Raw genomic sequence first — 20169 nt, 5'->3', positions numbered from 1 at the left:
AGCATGTGACTAACTGTCACAAAAGCTCTCCAGGTCAGACTTAAATCTTGAAGATTTCTCCTCTTGCTCTGTATAAATGGATCCACATAACTCTGTGCTTTATTAATGGACACGCTGGGTGGAGGATGTGGCTGTCCCAGAAACACCTCAAGCTTCTCCATGCTGCAAAACTGACCACCTACACAGAGGAGGCACTTTGCAAGAGTCACTGTGAGCTGTTCCTGAAGCTGCAGAAATGATCACAGAAGACAGTCATCTCCAAGTCAATCAGCTTTTGTACCTAGCATTAATAGGGATGGATTGAATAAACACTGGAGTGGTCCCAGGCCAGCTGGACAAGGGGAAGTGCAAGAAGAGGTGGTGTAATGAACAATATCTAACATGTTTAAGGGCTAAAAATTCATCCTAGGACACCAAGGTGCCCCTGTGCAGTCCTGGCTGTGTGTAAAGAGATGGATCCTGTGAGTTGCACTGAAATGGTCCTATATGATAGTGCCCATGCAATATTACTGGGGCACACTTTGGGCTTTGCAAGGTCCTGCAGGACTTGGGTAACATTACTTCCAAAAGTGGGAAGTCAGAACAAGTGCCAACATCAGAAGAATGTGTGCATGGGGAGAGTAAGGAAAAGCACACTGAAACAGAAAAGCAAAATAGCATCTATTAACTCTAGTCCTACAGTAGTACTTAACAGTGTAAGAGTTCACAGAAATATTTTTTTTAAACAACATTTATCAGAAACATGGCACTTTACATCTTCAGGTCGCTGAATATACAGTGATTATTCCTCACAACATCCCTGTGAGGTAGGCATTAGATTGCATTTACTATTTTACATGTGGGCAGAGGCAGAGAAGAATGTAATCAATCCTGCACAATTAAGTTAATGAAGTTAAACTCAAACATGGAGAAGCCCTCAGTGATGTGAATGAAAACACAACAGTGGGGCAGAGCTGGTACTTCATCAGCTCTGTCTTTTCACTTCAGTCAATTGCAATGCTCAGGGCCCAGCTCTGTTGCTTCCCCATATCCCCCTGCAAAAAAGCACCTGTGTTAAACAACTTACACATGCTGAGGTGCTAAAAAGTGAGATCTGTAGTAGAAATAGGAAAAACACACTTCAATTTAGCCTGCATTTGAATAAAAACTGAGAGAAGTTTGACTGCCCAGGCAAATACAACAGTTTCAACTTTAGTCCTTTATGACATCTGAGACAGCATTTCAGCCTTCAGGTATGAGTAAGTGTTTGACTCAATCTGGGGGAAAAAAGTTTGGTAGACTGTGATCACTGTCTCAGAAATCATACTTATTTTAGTCAAATTGTTTTACTGAGGTCTGAGGGAGAAGGAGGAACTTTGGAGTTTAACTTTCCATGTGTTTAAAAAGCCCCTTAATATAGCAATTGCTCAAATAACTTCTCTTTAATTTTTTTTGTTTGTTTCAAAAATGAAATAGAGCAGGTTTGTAAACTTTAACACAAAGAACAAATCCTAGTGTTTAACATACAAATGCTTAATTCCATTTAATGACTTTGTACTGTAAATCAACTTCAGGAAACAAAATATACTTGACATATGGCTACTGTGATTAACTCATCTTCCTATAGCTTTCAGCTGAGATTTCTGAAGAGATGCACTGTTCAAGAAAGACTCATAGTCTCAACCTGTAAACCACTGCAGCCTGGCTGAAGCCAAGGAAGCCACTGTAATTAATTCCTGCTGAGCAGCTGATCCATCAGTTCCTTCATGTGCAGTATCAGTGACAATGGTCTGCTCCAGAGATGATCACAATTGAAGATGCTTGAATCCACATACTCTGAGAACCTAAACATGCTGCTCTTCCCAACAGAGAAATCTTCATTTTCACTTATGGAAGGCTCAGTCTAGTGGAACCATGGCTGTGCACTATGATAGAAGAAGAACAGAGAAGTGGCTTTTGGCAGAAATCGCTTTAATTTTGAGGAGGAGGGTGTGGAAAAAGAAGAGGGAAGAGTAATTGTTAACATTATTACCAAGGTACATGTTAAGGTCTAATCTGAGATTCACTTTTCCTTCTGTAAACTGAAGCTTTGTCACAACCTCTTCCCCAAGGAACTTTAACCTTTAAATCCACGTAGCCATTGTAGTCTCCGGACAAAGGGTAAAAAAATAAAAGAAAAAAAATCTCAGAAGTGCACTTTGCATATCCTGCCTCACAAAGGGTTAAAGTGCTAAGTTTGATATATCCAAAAAATTAAGCATCTCTCCTACTCCTTTATTTTTTTAAAAGAAACTTTATCTTTGGTTTCTTGTATCTTCCCTGTAATTTTATCCTTTGTTTCCTCCATCTTCTCTGTAATTTTATCCTTTGTTTCCCCCATCTTCTCTGTAATTTTGTCCTTTGTTTCCCCCATCTTCTCTGTAATTTTGTCCTTTGTTTCCCCCATCTTCTCTGTAATTTTATCTTTTGTTTCCTCCATCTTCTCCGTAATTTTATCCTTTGTTTCCTCCATCCTGTCTTGTAGGTATTCCTTTACTGGTGGTGGTGTGGACATGTAGCCGTGCTTACGTAGATATTTAACAGTGACAGATGTTCCTCCCAAAGTCACAGTGTATCTGGCAGGAGTTGCAATCTTAAAGAAACCAGAGAACACACCATATGGATAAAACAGGAAAATAGCATCCAGCAAAAGGTATTTTTTTTTTATGTTGAAAATTTATTTTGACCAGTGTCAGATTCTAAAGGTATCATCAATTTATAAGGAAATAAGCCAGTTTACAGGCCATCCTCTTTTGCTTAAAGTATTATTTTGTCAGAGCCAACAAGGGCATTAGACTTCCCTTACAAAAATGATCAAACACAAACCCACCCTGTGCAGCTTGTAGGACAAGCATTCAGCATCTTGATGCAATTCAGAATGGACTGCATGTGAACACTGAGTTTCTTCCAACACTGGCAGATCTTCCAGCTCTAACAACATCTTTATATTAACCATAATTATTTACTGGTCTCTTTTAGGCACAGGAAACTTGGAAAGAGTCATACTTTCACATTTTGTTTGGGGGAAGTAACCCCTTTGAAAACAGGCAAGAAACCCATCACTTTTGGAACCAGAACAAATGAGTGGCATGTACAGCAAACACTGTACCTTGTTTTTGAATGGGCTGACGTGTTTCAAGTTTCCCAAACACAGACTGCACATACAAAGCAATAAAAGGAAACCCAAACTTGAATGTAAGTACTTGACTCAAATGGACAGTGAAAATACTTCAGAGTGATGGACAACTAAGGGGAAGACAAAAAATCATCTAGGATAAAAATAACTGTACTTTTATCTGGAATTCAGTGAGGTGTTTAGAATTTACTTCTTTGTCCCTGCTAATTATGTTAGGGATACAGAAAAATAACTTAATTGTCATCTCAGAGGGCTGCAATAGTTCTGCAGCAAAGAAGTTATTTTAGAAACACAGATAAGACTCCTTGAAGGAACACAGAACACATGTCAACTTGCATGGGACTATTTTTACCACAAAATGAATACTTAAGTACTTGTAACTATCGAAGAAAGCTAATTAATTTTTTCTGCTGTAAACAAGTAAACCCTTTTCAGTTCACCAGGCAAGACTTAGAGCTTATTTACAAACTATAATTGTACTTACTTTATACAATGCATATGCAGTTAGTGCATTTCCACTCTGGGAATTTTTCAGGATGTCTACTATGCTGTCTGGTAAGCCAATCAACTCTAGGAATGGAACAACATTCACTCCACTATAAAAGAGAAAAACATTGGTAACTCGAATGGGAATTTGAAACCTGAACAGTAATTTAGAGTACTATTTCTTTATTGCACAGACTTCATAATTTGTGAACAAAATGTTTTCTTATCTAAGCAATATACTTACATGATTTGTGTTTCTGACCACAGGAAAATAATGTTCTTTTCACCATTTCAAAAGGTGACTGATTTATATTATCCCTGTTAGGTGGAATAGTTTCTAACTTACCTGTGTCCCAGTTTAGGTTTGGAGGTAAGTAGATGTAATGGTGCTAAGACAGCTAATCAGGGTCCAGCAGTGCACATTCAATTTCATGCTCTGTTTTGCCTAAAATTACCTTTTTTTCTTTTAAAATTTCAGTGTTCTCCATTCACTTCTAAATATATCAAACAAGGAATGTGGCAAAAGAAAAGGAAGCAACATGTTACATGGACAAGACTTCAGTTGTGCTCAGTTGTTCTACTGTGTCACTAAAAGGTGTCAAGATGGGTGGAGGGAGTTCCTATCACAATTTCTTTCTACTTGAAATCGTGGGAAACACCAAAGGAAAAAAGAAATCTCATCTTTATATTACAGAAAAAAGAAAGCTACACGCAATTATAGAAAACCTGAGTTTCCAGTATTTCGAGATTTTGTATTATTAGTACCATTATCCATTTCTATCTAATAATTTAAGCATTCTTCTGAGCATGCAATCACTTCAGCATCAGGAACAGTAACAGGCAGTAATTTACCAGCAGTTACTAGAAGCTACAGTCCAAAGGCCTATTCCCAGAGTAGGAAATGGTGACCTAGCAGGAGCTGAAAGACAGTACTAACTGTGTCATTTCATAAACCACTGCTGTTTAGTCTTACATGACCAGTCATTCTGAAAGTTATTTTCCCACTTCAAGAAGGTGCTGCTCCTGTGGCATAACAAACTGAAGCTTTGTTATAATTAGTTTAATTAGTTTCTAGTTGAATATTTCAGTTGTTTTCATCTGCCAAATAACTAATTTAGCGGCAGGTTTTAGAATTTCAAGAAAAGTAATCTTCACTCAATCTGAAATATCTGGATGTAAGCACCAACCTGAATTCATCCAAAGCAAAATATTTTTATAGCTCAAGACCTATATTCCTCTGACAAGAGCTAAATTTAGAATGACATTTGGATCTATAGCTCCCAGAAAGGGCAATAATGCCAGCTGGTTAGAGTAACTAAAACAAACACTTGTGCAGTAAGGCATTCTGATATCAGAGTTCCATCCTTGCCACCACAAACAGTCATTGTTTCTTGCTTTCTATTATTAAATATACAACACCAGCAGTCCAGAGATAAACATTTGCTCATATTTAGCAAACTGTTTCTAGATAAATATAACCTCTTTCACTTGAACTACCAAACTATCAGCTTATAATTGATGTAGTATTTTTTTCTGATAAATGCCATTTTCCAGAACAGTATCTAGCACACGCTGTAACTAAAAGAAACTAAAATCAGAATATTTAGTTCATCTCTTTTTTTTTAGCCACACAAATATTTAATTTCTGATTAAAAAGTATGGTCTACAATAGCAATTTTTCCAGTGGATGGCAGGAAAGGCAAGAAACAAACAAAAAAGGAATATGTACACATAGGTTGTGAACAGCTAAGTGAGGTAAATCCATGAAGTGAAAATCCAGTTATGAAGAAGGACCAGGGATGAAGCGGGGAGGATACTCTGAAGTCCAAGGGCAAAAAAAAGAAAAGGTCTATAAAGATCTCAACTAGCCATTCACAATCAGGATTCCAAATCCCTATCTTTACTACTAATTTCAATGCTGTTTACCTCCATGCATCATTTTGGAGAGATGAGCATTCCTTTAAATGTTAGTAACATACTTGGTACAGAGCAGTAACTGCATGGTAGATATTTGATACTCTCCTGAATCCTATATACTTTAATATTAATCTTATGCTTTAGTCAAAAATGTAGCTACATTTCTCTATTAAATATAAAAGCACTTTTTAACATGCAATAATAATTTATTTGTCCTTTCACTAGTAGATCTCAATTCAACTCTGGTATTGCACACTGCAACAAACTATGGACTTACTTCATGGCTGCATAGTAAAAGGATCCAAACCACACAGTGGAAGTCACAAGGTGCACTGGAATCATGACTTTCCCATACTGCTTAAAAGTTTTCTTGAATCTCTGAACAAGACTAATTGATTTATCTTGTAATGGATCAGGTTCTGAAGAATCTGACTCTGCAGGGCTCTGCTTGGGCGCATCAGTGGCCAAAGGCAAAGGATTTCTCTCTTCTGGTACTTTGTGAGAAGTGTCTGCTGGCTGTGATGACAAAGCAGTTTTCTTTGAGTCAAAGTGAGCTGCTCCTGCATGAAGACATTGTTTAGGAGGGTCCAGTGCCAGAATCACTTTGCATCTCCCATTAGACAACACACACTGTCCTTTCAAGCGCTGCAAGACACCGGTGCGAGGGAAGAGCCAACAGGTCCCGTGTGCCAGCTGAGATGCCGAATGGAACAGGCTCCGCTGCATTTTGATCAAGTGTGGGTGAAGTTTCTATAAAGAAGAAACAAGAGTAAACAAACTGCATTTCAATGGTGTGATTTCTACTTGCTCCAATGCCACCTGAAATTCTCAAATTTTAAATGGCTTTCTATACTCTGAAAAGGTTTTCCTTATCTTTCTTTGCAGAAATGGTTATCTTCCAGAATTAAGGAAATAATTTTCTAATTTCTTCAGCAATCTGAACTAAAATAGCCCCTTCACTTAACATGTTCTACTCCTCACTGCTAAAATCATCACTCTACTCTAAAAAACATTCTTAGGCGTTTAGTACTATCTACTGCTTTTATGTACACAAGCTGGCACATTCATTGAAACGTTACCCTTAAAATTCACTTATAGTAGCAACTGAGTGATACTTTGAGTCTACATAAATGCATGATAAATTCACTGAAGCAAGTGCAATTAAAATTTATTTTTGGTGTCAGTGCATTCTTAGTTTTGGTAAATCTTTTCATGTTCTACATTATTTTCAGTAGAAGTTCATACAACTGAAAAAACCCCAACAGAAATTATTATTAATAATCAAGCAATAGCCTTAATTGTAACAAACGTAACAGTAACAGCCTGCCAGTAACACCTTTCAGGAAGGGGGAAGATACTGCTGAATGTTATATATTAACATGAGCAAAACTGAACTGCAATTTTCCAAATATCACAATGCAAGGAATATTTTAAAGTGGTGCAATAACCCAGTTAACTTTATGATTTTGGACACTTACCAGTTACTCCTGAAAGTTTGAAATAACTATTGAGAGGTTCCCCACAAAGAAGAAATTAATTTTGTGTTTCAGGCACAGACATCAAGAAGTAATTTTTTACCCCCCAAAATGCATGCTTTGAAATTGTGAAATATTCTCTCCTTTCCTTTATTCAACGGTTGCAAGCTACAAAACTAACATTCCTTCCCTAAAAAAAAAATAAAAAAAAAAAAATTGATGTAACAAATGCCCATTCAAATTTAATTGAAACATATCATATCTGCTCTCCCTTCACCCGTAGCCTTAGATATATGCCAGGTGATTTAGCAGTGAATTTTTCTAGGCTGCAGAAAATGATCAATACTTCCTAACACAGGAAGAAGTTAAAAAAAAAAAGAAAAGTGATATATGTCTTGAACACATTGATGCCGCTGCTGAAGTGAAAAAAAGAGCACATTTAGAGAAATAGCAACAACAGCAAATTAATCCTATGATTTATTTCTGGTCAGCCTGAAACCTTGCAACTGAAGAAGTTATTGGTGTAAATTCCCTTTTGCATACTGACATGCTAATGGGAGATTTTTTCTGTGTCATTTTAGAAGTTCCTCAACTGTGAATTACTGTTCTCTTACAAGAGAAGAAAGTTTCATAATCCAAATGCATCTGTTGGAATGTTCCTGCCTGTATGTTTTTCTAGGTAGTTTTATGCTACTATTGTACTTGAATTAATGGCAATTACTAGAATTAGTGTTTGATGTGGGGAAACCCAGGTGGTTTCAAACTCCCTGGGAACCTCTGCATTGTTTGTGACACACAGACACACACTTTTGTTGAACTACGAACAGAGCTACTGCATCAACAGGGAAAAAGGAACTGGTGTCTTTCTATAAAGGAAGCAGTTACTCTGTCCTGTTGAGTTACAAACTTGGTGGGAGTCAAGAAGGGCTGCTGCTGCTCATGGAGCAGTAAATCAGCTACAGGTACTGGCCCTCCACGACTCAGTTTTCTGTAAAACTTCACTGAAAGCAGCAACTGCTTGTGGTATCTCTAATTTTACAAGAAGCAGAGATTCTTGCTTACTTCTGAAATCCAAATGTAATTTCTTCTCAAAACAAGAAGTAGTGAAAACACTCAGCAAAACTCAAGTGTTCAGATGGCACTCTGTCATATGCCAACTACTTAACTGATTTAGAGAAATTGTAACAACAGACTTGGAACAAGACAACAGCATTCCTTGCCTATTGCCACTTACAGTTCTTTCCTGAGGGATAACATTCTCCACAGAGAACTGGTTTCCCCTCTCACTAACAGTACACAGCACTGAGCATCTGCCCCAATAGATTTTCTCAATATTCAGCCAGCAGACTCAGCAAAAGGCATCCATCTGTGGGAAACTGGGGCCTCTTGAGTCAGACTTCTACTGTTCACCAATACCCTATTGAAAAATATCTGTTCCAAACAAACCTTGCAAATTGCCACCATACAGCACAGGGGAAACCATAATTTTGAGTAATTTATGTTATTAACAGGACACTGCATTCCAGCAGCCTTGGAAAGAGATCATTCTCAGCACAGGACTAAGAAGCTGAACAATCATTTCTGAATTTTTCCATTCCTTGTAGTGTATTTACAGTAGCACTTCTCAGAGCACCATTTGTAGGTTTTGCATTCCAGCACTGTCCAAACACCTCTGACCCACTGCAGTGGCAGCAGAACACTGGGGGAGGAAATGGCCCCATTCTCCTGACTGTGGGTCACCAGTGTCCAGTGCTCACTGAGCAGCACATAACACTGCTGTGATCAGTAAATGAGTTTAAAGGCCTTTGCTCACCAAGTTACATTCACCATGTAAGACTTAAAAATAGAATGTCACCAATGGCTTTAGAGCAGAGAAAGTTCTGGGGCTATTACAAGACTTTCCATGCCACTTTCTGTTCCTATATTCTCAGATGGACTTGAAAGTCATTAATTAAAGGCTTTCTTCTCCATGATGCATGACCTGGCAGGTCAAAAGGAATGTTATCTAAACACCTACAGTAGACCCTGGAAAGGTTTTGCACCTTGTAAGCAGATAGTATGCTTCTAGCTGGTATTCTGCACAACTGCTTACTGTTTGTTTCTCCACTTTAAAATGTGGAGAAGCACAACAGCTTGACAGATAAGGAAGAGTTAAGATATGATAGTGCTTATGTTTGAGAGAATAAAAGAAAACATGTGTTTTGAAACAAGGTTAAAATTTCCCTAATGACCTTACTGTGTTTGACAGGTACGTGCTTTGCTTATTTAAACGAACAAAGGAGACTTTTTGAAGCACTGGTAGATACACTGAGTATTGCACTGGGATGAGTAGGATGTAGGAAAGGCACATGAGTAAAGTAACAGATTAATACAGCATACACTTTATAAATCCATTTAAAGAAACAAGTATTTTTAAAGGGGTGATGGGTGCAGCTGCTCAATTGTTATACTTTAGTTACTTGGCTCAACAATGCAAACAAATCTTTAACAGGACAGATAATATGGTTGGAGGTCCAAATAAACACAAAACTAGCTGTTTCATCCCTCTAAAACATGAGATAAATACAGAGAAATTTGTCCTTTAAGACAATTGGTGAAAGGAAGTTCCTGATACCCTGTGCACTCAACAGGCAGCAGCATGTCAGCCTATGGATTTGAGACACGATTTTCTTCTCTAAGCATACTTCTCAAAGAAATTATTGGAGCTATACAAGCTATACAATTGCCCCTGTACAACAATTGCCCCTATACAATTGCCCCTTGTAACAACCTTTAGGTTGTTAAAAGCATTCAGATTCTAAGGAAGTCAGGACAGTAACCTGAATGTTACCCACAATTGCACCTAGTGACATTTGACTTTTTTGTTTCTTCATTTCAGTGTGTTTGACATTTTTTCCTGCTGTTGCATCATGCTGCAAAGGTACAGAAATGGACAAGAAGATACAAGCTCCAGATACCAAGGTGAGAAAAAGCACATTGTCTGTGGGATGGGGCCAGGGGAAAGGCATTTTAAAGCATCTTCTTTAATAGTTTTCTCTTAAAAATGTCACAAAGAAAAAAAAATCTGTCTAAGGACAAATATAATGCCAAGTTCACTGCTCCAAGAATCCCATGTGGTCAGTGACAGAATAGATATTATCTACAGAAACCATGAAATGCTATACAAACACTTGTGATATGGTCTCCTCTTCAGCAATGTCACATCCCAGCTAACTATTTAGTAGGATCTCCAGCAGACTGTAAACGGAGCTGTAGGGATCTTGACTGTTCAAGACAAAACTCCTGGTTGGGATTCTTGGACATCCATTTAATTCCTGAAGGCACCCTTGTCTCATGGTGAGCTGTTAACAAGGCCTCAGACATAAAGGGAGTGCTCTAGGGCCCTCTTATGGAAAAGTACAGATCAGCTACTCATTGCAGTGCTGGAGGTCTTGTTTAGGAATCTTCTGTACTTGTGTCATAGTTCAGATCAGCTTTGGCATAAATCTGATATACTGCAAGAACATCCCAGCTCTTGCATTTACTCTACTTTCCAGTGATAATTAGGAAGTAGATATTAGATTTGTTTTTTGTTCTTGAGGACAACAAAAGTTCAGGAATTTTAAATGTCACAGAGCTGGTTTATGTGACTGTCACAAAGTCATTGGCTTTTCATGTGTGCTAACATTCTATGCCAAAGGACTCCAGGGGATCTTTGGAAAACACAGAAATAACAAGCCTGGCCAATACAGGTATGGCAAAGGCTGCTGTGGATATTTGCTGTCAGAAGGAGAAAGCCTGCCAGAGAGGCTGTCAGATGAAACTTTCATCAGGATAATTTGTATAAAAATGGTTACCCTGTTACAATTAATGTTTTTTAAGTTACCAGAAAAATTAAAATATGAGAATAGGGGTGCATAGAAGATGGCAGAAACTTTAGTTTTAAGTTCTTTTGTAAAAGAGGTCAGAAAGCATCTGAGGGAATTGAGGGTATAGTATATGTAGAGAACACTGGATTATTTTCTCAGTTATACCAGAAACACTCTGGACACAATATGTAAATATGGATGACTTTAAAGCATTTTCACTTGTTCTGTTACTGTTTAAAAAAAGAACATTAATTATACCACAGGAGAGTTCCCAATGAAAATCCATGTGCTTTTTCCACTCCCAAGGCACCTTTCTGTGGAAACAGAGAATTAATTTACATTCCTGTCATATTTAGTGTAAAATCTAGAAAACTTTGAGGACTGTGTGTGGCAGAGTAAAATTTTGAAAGGAAACAAACCAAGTTTTCAGAAATCCTTTTCAACTCATCTTTCAGACTGCACAAAAAGCAAATACAGATATCTCATCCAAGCAGCTCAGTTTAATAAACACCACCATATTGCTTACATTTTCACTAAACATAATAAAAAATCCCCAAAGCTGGTTTTCAGATTTAAAGTGTTCTTTTCAAGAAGTCATCAACAGTCTATAAAAACCCCCCATAAACAAAACAAAAAACCCCAGCAGATTTTGCCAAGCTTATAAACCAAAAAAAGAAAATAAGAAAACCACAACTGAAAACATATATGGGTGTCCTAAAAAGCTGGGAACATATTTAAAAATCATTACAAGGCTAGTGCAATACATGGAAAGTATTGTTTTTCTTAATTTCAATGTAAAATTAAACTATTAACCTCCTGGTAGCTGCAAAGGGTCAGCACAGCATGGAGTCACTAACCACAGATGGAAAAATGGCAGGGCATAGGGACTTTTTATGCTTTGTATTAGTACCTAGAGTGCATGAATGAACATTTAGATTTTCTATTTTGATCCTTACTACTTTTGCAGTATCACTCAAACTATCTGTTATTTGCTCTAAACTAAGAAACTTGCTTATAATTTGAAGTTTGGGCATCATTAGCTAAGTTGTTTTGTCTACCATTCGGAGCTACCTAAAAATATAACATCACATTTTAGGTTAAAGGCAGTAACACAAAATAAATCACAGTGGAATTTATTTACAACTTACTAAAATCATGGTTAATAAAAGACTAAACCCTTGCAGACAAACTATCCTAAAGCATTAACCCCACCCTACCTCTGTACTATTTTCACTTAGTAAATGCTATGCTATAATTCTAAAAATTGATCATATTATTACAATTCAAAACTGCTAAGTGGAGATAACAACTTTGTTACCCTTTGTTATCCTTCTTTTACCTAAACTATTCTTCTTGCTAAAACACCCTAAGCAAAATCAAAAAAAGTAAAATAAAGGACTTTTCCACAGTCCTTACACACAGAGTAATCTTCACTGCTACAATCTTCTGATACTCAAATATTAAAAAGGACAAGAAGAAGTACCTTTGGGAAGAACACAAGCTATTGCAGACATGTATAAAGTCTGCACACTGGATTCAGAAGACAAATGATGCAGGAGAATGTAATGCAATGCCTGTGTGTTGAATTATATACATCTGGAATGCTGAACAGGAGCCTTAACAGCTGATCTGCACAGAGTCAGTATGTCCATGGTAACTCCATTTTCCTCTGTGATGGAAAGTCCTGGATCTTAAGATTGCATGTAGCTGACCATTATATGAAAACATGAATATTCTCTCTCAAGTGCTTCTAAAAGGAAGGATCACAATCAGCTGTAGTGCTTTCTGCTCTTCACAACTGTTTTTAATAACTGGTGCTATTCCATCGCCTAGCGCTGGTTCCTTCTTTCCCAGGTTTCGTTCTGCCCTCTACTGAATTTTTGTGTAAGTACAACTCACACTGGCACTACAGAAGGTTTCTGCTTTCTATGATGCTGTCCAAGAAGCGTTGCTGGACCATCCTCTGTATTAGTTCCAGAGCCTCTCAGGCATGTCAAGGAAAAATCTGGCTTTTAAAGTGCTATCTGGTTTGATTTTTTTTTTTTTTTTTGTCCATTTATCACTCTACAGACATATCTGCAATAAGCAAGGTAGAGAAGTTACGTTTAGAGATTTCAGCTAAGCTTTAAAAATAGGTATATTATACACCTATGCTAAAAAAGGTAAAAAAATCCTTATGCTAGTTCAAAGCAGCATATTCATCTGCCTCTTCATACTACCTTCCACTTTAGGCTAATGATCAAAATAAGATCCAATTCTCTTTCTATTCTACTTAGGTAATAACTTTCTGAATTCTAACAACTTCTTCCATCTTTGTATCTCCAGAGGTATCATTAGTTCATTCCTGCTAAAACACTTGTGGTTTTCTCTCAGAGGGTTTTCAGCCACAGGGCCCTTGACATGCAGGTGTGGGGGCTGCAGGGGCATGTTTGTAGTGGTGTGGTTTACAGAGCAGTGCAAAACTTCTACTGGATAACTAACAGGGGCTGCAAAGGGACTTCAAATAAGCAAGCCTCAAGTCTGCCATTTCCTGCATATGGCCCTGAACTCCCTCAGAAAAAAAAAAAACCAAAAAACCAACCCACAACTGAACTGATGAGGGCTTAGATGCTAAAACATGAATAAACAAATACACAGATCAGTTTTCTACACTCCATCAAGACACTGTTCGAGAATCTCTTAGGATATTCCCTCTCAATACATTGTATTTTATTTGACAAATTTCTCACCTCTTTCAACTGCCAATGAGCATCTCAAGTATTCTGACTCTACACTTTAACACACGCTGAAATGCATTGGGAATATAACCATATTTAGTTAGTTCTGTGTTCAGAGCTCAGATATTTCTTTTACAATGAAATTCAGAGCTGCAGTGCACATCTCTTTTCACTAATTGTCATCAGTAAAAGCCAAAAGGTTGCTGCCAAAAATTGAACTCTTGCTCAAGACTTCCTGCTACTTGCAACATGAATTCTAGTAGTCAAGCTAGTTTTTTAATTCATAGTTTTTCTGGTCACTCAGCACTTCACTGATATGACAATGTGGATTATAATAATTAATTTTTAAAGTCTCTGGAATTGTGATAAAATATTTATTCATGAAAAATGCAATGAAACAATTAGAAGCACTTTGCAGATACAGTGACTCTTACCAAAACAGATGGTGCTAGCACAAATAAATTTCAGTCTTTTTGCCCAGATCTGCTGGGTTTGTGCAACAAGGTTCTGGTGGAGGGTGGACCATAGGAGTGGTTTCTTTGAGAAGCTGCCAAAAGCTTCCCTTTAAGAGAAGGGAAGCTTTTTAAGAGAGCCAATGTCAGCCAGCTCCAAGAGACATTCACTGCTGGCCAAGGCCAAGACCATCAGTGATGGTGGCAGAGCCTCTGGGTTAACATGGCTGAAAAGGAAAAAAACTGTTGCACAGATGCACCTGAGGCCAGGGAAGAGCAGAGTGAGAACATGTGAGAGGAGCAGCCCTGGGGACACCAAGGTCAGTGAAGGAGGGAGAGGTGGTCCAGGCACAGGAGCTGAGACAAGCCAGCAGCCTGTGGTGCGGACCATGCTGAGGGAGGTGTGTCCCTGCAGCCCACAGAGGTCCAGAGGGGAGCCGAGATCTGCCTGAGCAGGTGGATGCCAGGAGGAGACTGTGACCCTGTAGGAAACCCACAGTGCAGAAGGTCCTGGAAGGATCTGGGGCAAGAGGAGTCCATGCTAGAGGAGGTTTGTTGGGAGGACTTGTGATTCCATGGGGGATCCATGCTGGAACAGGCTGCTCCTGGAGGACTGCACCCAGTGGAAAATGACCCATGCTGGAGCAGTTAATGAAGAATTGCAGCTTATGAGAAGGATTCATGTTGGAGAAGTTTGTGGAAGACTGTCTGCCATGGGAGGGACCCCACGCTGCAGCAGGGGAAGGAGTCCTCCCCCTGTGGAGGAAGCAGTGGCTGAGACAATATGTGATAGATTAATTCATTTGTCACCCCTACTCCCTGTCCTCCTGTGCCATTGAGAGGAAGAGTAGGGAGTCCAGTAAGGAAGGAGGAGTGTCAGAAAGGAATTTTTAGGATTTGTTTTACCTCTCATTTCCATACTCTAATTGAATTCATTACCAATCAAATCAATTTCCCCACACTGAGTCTGTTTTGCTCATGAGAACAAGCAATGCCTGATCTCTCCCTGCCCTTAACTCAACTGAAGAACCTTTCATTGTATTTTCTTTTCCCTGCCCAGCTGAGGAGGGGAGGGATAGAGCAGCTTTGGTGGGCACCTGACATCCAGTCAGAGTCAAACCACCACACCAAACCACAGGATACAACCGTAGGTATTCAAATACTTTATCTTGACTAATTATAAAAGGCATTTATTAGGAACATGCTTAAACTTAGATCTTAGAATCAGCTTTCTACAGCCTTCTGCCTCACCTTCCATAATAACTCCCAAGCCTGTTTCCCTTCTAGCCCTGATAAATGCCATTTTTGCCACTTTGCATCTTTACAGGTCTTGCCTCATTGTTGTGTTTCTTCTCTCCATAACCCAACAGCAAGCAACAGTACCATCCATAATAATATCTTACGTGCAAATTATATTATGTAGTAATTTTATAAGACACTTAAAACAACAACCTTGAAGTACCAAGTCTTTTACACATCAAATTCACCCAAAATGCTTCTAAAGATGTCCAAAAAATATTCTCAAGAGCTCTGAAGCCTTACAATCAGAAACAAAGTAGGAATAAAAGTAAACCAGAGTGAAACTGGAAAACAACATCCCCCCTAAAAACAGAATTCACAGTGGAAGCATTGGGTTCAAGATTTTTTCCTTTTATTCTCTCACCACATTTATATCACACTTTCAAACACTGAAAAGCTGTCATTTTTCCCGGCAAAAAATACAGAACGTTCATCTTTCAGCAGAATTACTGTTGGCAGACATTCACTTCCAGTATAAATCTTTTCTAAATATTCAAAGTAAGTGTTGAATTCTCTGTTGTGAATTCAAATTTCTCCATATGGAGAAGTATGTGCAGTATCAATCAGAATATCTTGAAAAATTATGTGTGAAGAGGCTGATCATAACATTTACTGAACACACACACACACACTCAAAACCACAGTCTTTATCTGATTCTCAGTAAATGCTATTCCCAGCATCTCTACAAATGAAAATGAAGGGTTCTTATGAAAGAAGCATTGTTTTTATTAAGTTCTTGATACCTGAGTGGCTAAACCTTCTTGCCCACTATTCAATTTACTGCCTTACACAACAGTTCTTGCACAGAGGACATGCAAAGAACAATATGACACCACCTACAAGTGTTTGAAAGTGCATCAGATTCAGAGAGCTGTGTCCCTACACCAGGAGCTCTGATGAGACTTCAGCACTAGAACTCTAATTAAACATTCCTGTTCACAGTCTGAAGTAGCAGTGTTACACCACTGCTGTACTCAGACTGAGAGAGGAGTCCTGTGACTGCAACACTGCAACCTCTGCAAGCACACTGCTTTCTGCCAGATGTCACCAACAAGGCCCAAGGCTTGTGGTTCAGCAGGGAAACAGCCCTCATCAGAAAGTACTATTGCTATGGCCTAAGACAGCAGGAAGCAAAGGATGCCATCTAATTTTAACATCAGCAAAGGCAGCTTTTAAACCCACAAAATATTAGGAGTGAATAGTTCACTGCCTGGTACATGCTGGGGCTAAGCACTACCCCCACAGTTAAAGGAAAGTGCTGTCACGTTTTACTAATATCTTTCACCAGCCACTTTGGGAAGAGACTCACTGCATTCTTGTGAAACCACTCATGCATTTTTATTTCCAACCAACAAAATTCAGCCATTGGGAAAAAAGCTACTGATTTGTTTACGAGCACCTGACTGTATTAACCACCATTCCCTTTCCTCATCCCTCTCCTCAAGGATAAACTCAGCAAGTCCTAAAGACCTGCAGAGGATCATTTGCTGCAACATTCTACAATGCCCCAATCACAGCCCCACAACTTCTTGTTTTGTTTACACAAAAACTGTTACACATGGCCAAGGTCAACTCTCAGGACCAGATAAAACAGCAGATGCAGGGAATTAAAATTTACAGCCCAGCTAACCGCTACTTTTGTTTTCTGATGTGCACAAACAGCTTTACCACTCAGATCAATTTGTTTAGAAGAGGCAAGGTCATGTCTGGAAATATGACAAAATATGTGGCTTGTTTGAAGTGGATGAGAGGAAAACTGAGTGATGGAAGGCACTGGGCTACCAAGGGTTGGACATTTTTAGAGGAAGCACAATGTAAAGCCAATGCCTAAAAGAAGATGCGGCTTTGGTCCTTACCAGACAAAAAGTCCTAAGGAGGCACAGTACTCCTGCCTGTCAGCACCTGCTTAAATCATAATTTCTGGACTTACCTTTAATGGTATCTTGAAGACTCAACTAAATTTAGGAAAGTAGAATCACAATAGATCATAAGGATTTTTGAACTAAATAATGTTTTGCTCTCACTGGAATTTTATTATAGCCACAGGGACATGAAGAATGATGCATGTGCTCTTTTTTGTTGTTGTTACTGTCACACTGCACAATCCATTCATCTGAAGTCCAAGAATCTACTAAGGGCACATAATAGTCATTCCGAATCTCTGACCTAGAATTTGATCCTTGATCCAAAGTGATGGAACTAGGTAGTTACCTATCAGAATATCAAGGTAAAATCCTTACGATCTATTTATTGTGATGACACCTGGCTGTCCAGGAGGATTTCCATCAGGTTTTGGGCCCAGGTCTCAGTCCTTTCAGTGATTTTATTCCATTCCTAATACTGAAATATTGATGATGATAAATTTGCTTTAGCATCTAATTTTGAAAACAAGTTCATCTTCAACTATCTGATTTAATACCAAAAAGAACTATGCTGGATTGTCTTTCCAATCTGCAGGACTGAACTGATTACAAGGAATTTGCTGAGATTCCATTAGCAGTTTTACATTTTGAAAAATCAGTGTTCTTCCTGCTCTTGTTGAATTTCTCATGCCCTTATCTTCAAGACTAGACAAAACTCTCTACAGATCCAGAAATATGCTAAGATGCAAACTGAGGGCTCTTATCTGACATTAGGGACCATCACAGTCTCCCTGTCTTGCAAAAACAGACTTCATTCTCTAAGTGATAACCATAAGCATACACACAGAGCTGGGCCAGTTTATCTGCAGGAAAGACCATCTACAGCAGAACTAGGTGGAATCTTTTAAAAACCAAACCAGATCAAAACCTTTCTCACAGCTGCTGTAGCCTGTGAGGCAGACCTGCAGTCACATCAGACAAATCTTTAACTTCTTACATCCCTTACATACTCCTTAACAGTCTGAATTTACCTACTCAATTTCTGCCATGTGTGCAAGCTACCTGGCATCCACCTGCCCAAATCATCAAATGTTTTTTCCATTCCCTGACGGAAGTGCCTCTTAGGCAGCGAGTACAATTCAGTAACGCTGTCACAAAGGTCACTCACAGACTTCTTACCTCAAACAGCCATTGAACATAAAAGGAGATAAACACCTGCTGCCACCCCCACAGGAGATGGATGGTAGGGACATACTATCCTCTGTGCATGCAATTCCCACACTGAAGCAGCTGCAAGTCATATAAGCACAGGCAGCAAACACACATTCCAAATGAGGAACCTGCGCCCCCTATCTCTTCCCAGAGCAGCAAAACTTTGTCAAGGCGGTTTATGTTTATACTTGTAACAGCAATGACATCTTGGGGTAAACTGAGGAACCCTTTCAGTTTAAGAACTGGCTTTGGTAAAGAATGCTAGGAAAATTCATGTACCACTGTCCAAATTAATGTTTTCTCTTTCAGGACAGTTTGTAGAGGACGTTTTGGAAATAGACAATTAGTGAGGCTGAAGTATAGTTTGTAATGGCTGTCATAGATCCACGTTTCACTTAACAGCCTTAACAAAACTTCTGATGACTTCTCTGTCTGACTCCCTGGATATACTTCATTGACAGAAGCGGATTACTAACGAGAAACATAACATTAGACAATGAAACACTTGTACAGCCACTTCAAGCCTTCTGAAAAGATAAGGCATAGGCAGGTATGGGAAGAGGACCCCCTCAAGGGGCATAAACCACCCGATCCTTCAGTGGCAACACAGAACCATGGAATATGCTGACTTGGAAGGGATCCATCAGGATCATCAAGTCCAACTCCTGGCCCTGCACAGAACATCCCAAGAATCACACGCCAAACGCTTCTTGAACTCTGCCAGGCTGGTGCTGTGAGCACTTCCCTGGGGAGCCGCTCCAGTGCCTAACCACCCTCTGGGTGAAGAACCTTGGCCTAATGTCCAGCCTAAACTTCCTCTGACACAGCTTCGAGCCGTTCCCTTGGCTCCTGTCACTGGGAACCGGGATCGGCGCTACCCCTTCGTGAGGAAGACCCAGCCCGAGATCCCATCCCTAAATCCCTTCTTTTCCAGCCAGATGCTGCAGCAGCAGCCCACCACGGAACAGCCAGGCCCATCCAGCCTCATCTCCCGACCAAGAGACAAATCTCCCACCCTACTTTCCTGTGTCGCGGCCGACATCCTTCAACGCCGGACGAGGCGGACTCGTCCAAAGCACGGCAGCCAAAGGGAGGAAGACGCGAGCAGCCCAATCCCCCCACAAGCCGGGCCGGAGGGAGATCCGTCCCGATCCCGCGGCTCCCGCCCCGCCGCGCGGGTACCTCGTGCCGGGCCCGCGCCGCTCCTCGGGGGCCCCGCGAGCCGCCAACGGCCGCCCCGCCACAGCCCCGCCCGCCCCGCGCAACGTGCCGCGGCGCCCGTCCCCACCATCACCTTCAGGCCCGGCGGCGCCTCCCACTGCGCAGGCGCCAGCACCGCCCCCTTCCCGCACGGCCCCCTGGGACCCGTAGTCCCTCTGCCCCGGCTCGGACTCCTCCACCTTTCATAGAACCAAAGTTGGAAGGGATTTTTAAGACCACTCTGTCCAATCCAGCACTGTGCAACCGTGACCCCCCCTAGCCAAAATCACCCAGAGCCAGATCCAGACGTCTCTTAAACACCTCCCTGGGCAACCTATTCCAACGCCTGCGCATGCTAACAGTGAAAAAAGTTGTTCTAGTATCTAATCGGAATCTCTCTTCTCTCAGGTTAGGCCATTTCCTCCGGTTCTCTTAGTGCAGCACGGTAGAAGAAACTGGTCCCGAGCTCACTACAACCTCCTGTCAGGCATCGTAGAGAGCGATGAGCTCCACCCCGAACCTCCTCCTCGGGCTATCCAGCCCCAG

General features: G+C 40.1%; 1 protein-coding gene across 2 annotated transcripts; it reads right to left on the bottom strand.

The window, feature by feature from the left end:
- Positions 1 to 643: 643 nt before the first annotated feature.
- Positions 644 to 20165, bottom strand: FAM210A (family with sequence similarity 210 member A). Of its 2 annotated transcripts, none has more exons than XM_066328601.1 (4): positions 20101 to 20165; positions 5835 to 6307; positions 3639 to 3750; positions 644 to 2611 (listed from the first exon to the last, which is right to left on the bottom strand). In XM_066328601.1, the coding sequence occupies exons 2-4, from the start codon at positions 6281 to 6283 to the stop codon at positions 2246 to 2248; spliced, it is 927 nt and encodes a 308-aa protein (XP_066184698.1). In that variant the 5' UTR covers positions 6284 to 6307; positions 20101 to 20165; the 3' UTR covers positions 644 to 2245. The 2 variants fall into 2 exon arrangements, with proteins under 2 accessions (XP_066184698.1, XP_066184689.1); XM_066328592.1 differs by lacking the exon at positions 20101 to 20165 and adding an exon at positions 19606 to 19748.
- Positions 20166 to 20169: the final 4 nt, after the last annotated feature.

The sequence above is a fragment of the Sylvia atricapilla genome, chromosome 1 (genome assembly GCF_009819655.1).
Source record: "Sylvia atricapilla isolate bSylAtr1 chromosome 1, bSylAtr1.pri, whole genome shotgun sequence".
Lineage (NCBI taxonomy): Eukaryota > Metazoa > Chordata > Aves > Passeriformes > Sylviidae > Sylvia > Sylvia atricapilla.
Note: the sequence above shows the minus strand (reverse complement) of the source record. Positions and strands in the feature narration are given on the sequence as shown.